General features: G+C 35.1%; 1 protein-coding gene across 1 annotated transcript; it reads right to left on the bottom strand.

The window, feature by feature from the left end:
- Nucleotides 1–209: 209 nt before the first annotated feature.
- LOC105119888 (TMV resistance protein N-like) lies at nucleotides 210–4,225 on the bottom strand. The gene is made up of 6 exons (XM_011018079.1): nucleotides 4,185–4,225; nucleotides 3,853–3,921; nucleotides 3,052–3,582; nucleotides 1,552–2,626; nucleotides 1,038–1,445; nucleotides 210–963 (listed from the first exon to the last, which is right to left on the bottom strand). The coding sequence occupies exons 1-6, from the start codon at nucleotides 4,223–4,225 to the stop codon at nucleotides 241–243; spliced, it is 2,847 nt and encodes a 948-aa protein (XP_011016381.1). The 3' UTR covers nucleotides 210–240.
- Between the last annotated feature and the right edge of the window lie 297 nt (nucleotides 4,226–4,522).

Genomic DNA, 4,522 nt, shown 5'->3' with positions numbered 1-4,522 from the left:
TATTTTTTTATATTTGATTTTTTTCAAACGTGGAAAGCCTTTTTGGTATTCATATTCCATAAGATCTTGCAATGTAAATGTAAATTTGATATTTATATTAAATTTGATTTTTATTTTTTTATTTTTATTTTTTTTTTTATTTTTTTAATTGAGTTTATTTTTAATTTTATCTATTAATATTGTATTTTATTTTTATGTACAATCTGGTTCTTATTTTTCTGATTATTATTTGTTTAGGCATCAAAAAGAAGTTGCCTCTATAGACAAACTAAACCATTGGATTAATTCTTGCTTTATCCGATCTTGGAACTCGGCTAAGTGATCACAACCATCTCCTACAGTCCAACTAATTCGATTTGAAAATCTTTGCAGTGAATAGCAAAAGGACACATCTAACGAATCCAAATGGGATGGAAGCTCTGGGAGTGCCTGAAGCATTTTGCAATTTCTTAGATATAGGTTTCTGAGTAGACCAAGATCCTTGATGTTCTCTGGAAGAAAACGAATTGGAGTTCCACTTAAATCTAGACTCTCCAAGAAGCGTGGCAGTGAAAACAAGGTAAATCTCAACATTTTCCTCGTTGAAAACCTAAAGGCAAAGAATAGCTTCAGTGGAAGAGATGTAATGAATGATGCAACAATTCCATCACTTTGAAGCAACTTGCGCCCCTGATGATGCTCTAACTCCATATTCAGGCTGTTAAGATTTGAGCAACCATCTAAAACCAGCTCTTGAAGTGAAGTCATTCTACTCATTTCTTCTGGAAGCTCCATAAGACTTGTACAATTTCTTACATTTAAGATCAACAATCTTTGTAAATCACCAATAGATTCGTGAATTTGAACCAAACGAATGCAGTCTTCAAGTATTAGCTTTTCAAGGGCTGGGAGACCCGAGAAGTCTGGGGTTCTAATGAGATCACGAGAGTGACGGAGATCAAGAATTTTTAATTTTGGAAGAAACTGTGAAAATACATGAATTTAGTTGTTATCAATTGAAAACGAGAGAGATAGCTACAGAGAGACTTGATACATACCGGTTTGCCCTTCCAAGCATCAACTAGACAACTTCTGGATAGATCAAGAACCACCAGCTTCTCCAAGCATATGTGATTTGGTATGGAGCTCCAAGACAATCCATGCCAACATAACCATCTCAAATTCTTGGGAAAGTGCTCAAAACTTCCATGAAAATTAGTGTAGTTTAGTTGGAGAAATTTTACATCTGGCATCTTTGTAAAAGTATCCGTGCTGAGGATGGGAAACAAACTTGTTTGGCTAGTTTGTAATTTTCCCCCGTCAGAAAAATCAGAAAGCCATTGTTGAAAGAAGTTAAGCCTGCGGCGCTTGCGACATACCATTGAATCAGTACAGACAACTTCTGCATAATGATCTTCCATTAATGCATGCATATCAATGGCAAGGCCACGCAATTTTTCGGCATCCTGCATAATAATATTAAAAGTACATGAGAAAGGAAAATAGATGAATGAATATGTCAAGGCACCACAAACCATTTAAGAAGACATTTAAAAAAATTCAGCTACTTACAGTAGTTCCTTTCAAAACTGTAAAAGCATCCCCATGATGCCATATTCTTTGACATTTGGGTGATTCTTGACGAGCAATTTCCCTACCTATATCTCTTACTAATTGATGCATCCACAGCCTTTGATCACTGTTGATTTCGACAAGACATCTATCGATGAGATTGTCAATCCCAAATCTTGCACCTTTATCAAGCCCATCCAGTATCCTAACTGCATCATCCACATCCATTCCATTGAAGAAACATGCGATATCAAGGAATAAGTTCTTCGGATAATCACCATCAAGAAAGTCGTAACTTATTCGAAGAACCTTATGAACTTCAATATTAGGAATCACTTCCATTTGTTGTAATGCGCTTTCCCATAACTCTCTTTCTTTTCCGGACAATGAAGAGCCAATAACTCCAAGAGCTAATGGAAGTCCATTACAATGATGTACTATTCTCCAAGAGTCTTCCACAAAACCATCAACAGGGTCAGCTTGTCCAAAGGCATTCCAACTGAAAAGCTCAAGTGATTTTTCATCATCTAGCGGTTCAACTTTGCACCGGGCCCACTCAATATCATTACCTGAAAGCAGACCCTTATTTCTGGTTGTTACAATGATTTTACTTCCTTTACAAAGCCAATTTTGCATGACAATGATTTTATTGAATTGGTCCCTTTTGTCCACATCGTCAAGAACAATAAGAGTTCTTCTGCAACATAATGCATCCTTAATCTTCAGAATTCCTTCATCTGGATCATTTATCTCAACAGTCTTGTTTATGATGTCGAAAAGAAGTTGCCTCTGTAGGCAAACTATATCCTTTGACCTAAAATTTGATAGAAAGCTCTTTCCTTCAAATTTATAATAGTTCTGGTTAAAAACACTCTTAGCTATGGCTGTCTTTCCAACTCCACCAATTCCATAGAGTAAAGCAATGGCAGCACCATGGGATCCATCTTGCAACCATGAGTTGATATCTTGTACTAGAGCGTCTCTTCCAATGAAATGAAGGGGGACATAAAATATTTTTGGATCCAAATTCTTTGAGACGTTCTCCACAATAGATTGGATAAACTGTGCCTCGTACCTACATCAAAAAGTAAAATACAACGTGGGATAATTAGTAGCCTCTCTATAAAGGATAGAAATAAACAACATTTAGCTAAGAAATTAAACCGGGTTTCGTCCATGAGTGATAGTTAAAGTTGTAGGTGTGTTATCACCACCTATTAAAACCAAATCATGATCGAAAAAAGAAGAAGTAGAAGAAGAATAAATTATAAGTATTTTATTTTATTTTTCTTATATGTTTTCTTATCAGTACACTTAACTGAAAGAAATTAAGAGTTCACGACCAGCATTCTAGTTATGACTTACCCATCTCCTAAAGAAATTAAGAGTTCACGACCAGCATTCTAGTTATAACTTACCCATCTCCTAAAGAAATTAAGAGTTCACGACCATCACTCTAGTCTTATGCTTTGTGTAGTTTCATCAAGAGATGCAACTTACCCATCTCGTAAATCCATTCCAGCTAAATTTGCAACTTCCTTCAAAGCAATCCTCCACCCATTCACCCGCTCCATCTCCTCCTTGAAGTGCTTTTCATGTTCCACAAATGCTGCAGCGAAGCTCCCAGTTTGATTTCTGACTTCAGATGGATCCACATGATAGAATACTGGGAAAACTATGCAGTCAGCATTCCTCTTACGTTCCATGATCATTACAAGTTCATCCAGGCACCATCTCGACGAAGCATGGTTTTTGGAGAACACGATTATCGCTATTTTTGATTGTTGTATTGCCTTCTGGAGCTCCAGCTGTATATTCTTTCCTCTCCGAATTTCATCATCATCTCTAAATGTGTGAAACCCTGCATCAACCAGGGCCTTGGAGAGGTGATCGGTAAAGTTCTTGCGGGTGTCTTCACCTCTAAAAGTCAAGAACACTTGATATTTACAATTAGCAAACCGAGAAGAGTAGGATTCTTGATATTTCCCAGCAGCCATTTCGAGTCTAGCAAAGATAAGACTTTTCAAAGATCTGAACAAAATAAAACGAGTTGCAGGATAGTTCAAGATCGACAGCACACCAATAAGCCGAAGTGTTCATATATTATTATCCTACTTTTTCTGTAAGACAATTTTCAAGTTATTTCCCAGCAATCAACTCCTCGATGCCCTTTCAGAAAAATATTTGTAGATATGATAAATCTCTATGCTGAACCAAGAAAATCGTTTGATGAGATCATCAATAATTAGTTTCTAACAGTGAATTAATTTAAGTGATTCTAAAAGAGGTAAGAGAGAGTACCTGTAATCTTCACTTGTAAGAGCACTTGGAAGAGAAAATGTTATTTCGAAGAGGTAAATTGATAAAATATTATTTTAAATGGTATAAATATAGTTTTTTTATTATATATTATAAGAAATAAGTGTTTTATTTTTTTAATAAATTTGATGTTATTTTTTTATATGATTATGTTTAATTGGTTTATTTTTTTGTGGTTTAATTTTGTTGGTTTTGATGTTTTTAGAAGATATGTAAGAATAATATTTGTGGAAGAGAAAGAATATTTTAATATTTTATTTAATATTTTTTTAAAAATATGTAAAATAAATATAAAAATACTAAAATAATATTACGTTGGAAAGTAAGCCTCAGAAGTCGCTGTGGTGTGGGCCATTTCCGCTTGAGGACCTTTTTTTTTTTTTTTTAATTTGCTCAAATCATTTATCACGCGTATAGTATACTAGGGCCTGTAATTCTTGCTATAATTACCAAAAGGGACATTAGACGCACACACAACACATAATCCCTCCCATCAGCTCACACGGTTCTTCTTACTTCACTCACCAGTAAGAAAAAGGCACGTGGAGGATAAGGCTCTTCGTATCTGACTAGGAAAGTTTACCAGGGCCTGTAATGCTTGTTGCATCATTTGAATCTGTTGAAAGTAAAGTAGCTTTATAAAGAATTAATT

This window comes from Populus euphratica, unplaced genomic scaffold (genome assembly GCF_000495115.2).
Source record: "Populus euphratica unplaced genomic scaffold, PopEup_1.0 scaffold3856.1, whole genome shotgun sequence".
Lineage (NCBI taxonomy): Eukaryota > Viridiplantae > Streptophyta > Magnoliopsida > Malpighiales > Salicaceae > Populus > Populus euphratica.
Note: the sequence above shows the minus strand (reverse complement) of the source record. Positions and strands in the feature narration are given on the sequence as shown.

Bases quoted from the DNA above. Each gene is read 5' to 3' on its own strand.
- LOC105119888 (XM_011018079.1), bottom strand. From the start codon at position 4,225: ATGGCCCACACCACAGCGACTTCTGAGGCTTACTTTCCAAC. The intron at 1,446-1,551 runs GTAAGTAGCTGA...ATTATTATGCAG, and splicing joins CAGTTTTGAAAGGAACTACT to GATGCCGAAAAATTGCGTGG. The intron at 964-1,037 runs GTATGTATCAAG...GTATTTTCACAG, and splicing joins ATGCTTGGAAGGGCAAACCG to TTTCTTCCAAAATTAAAAAT.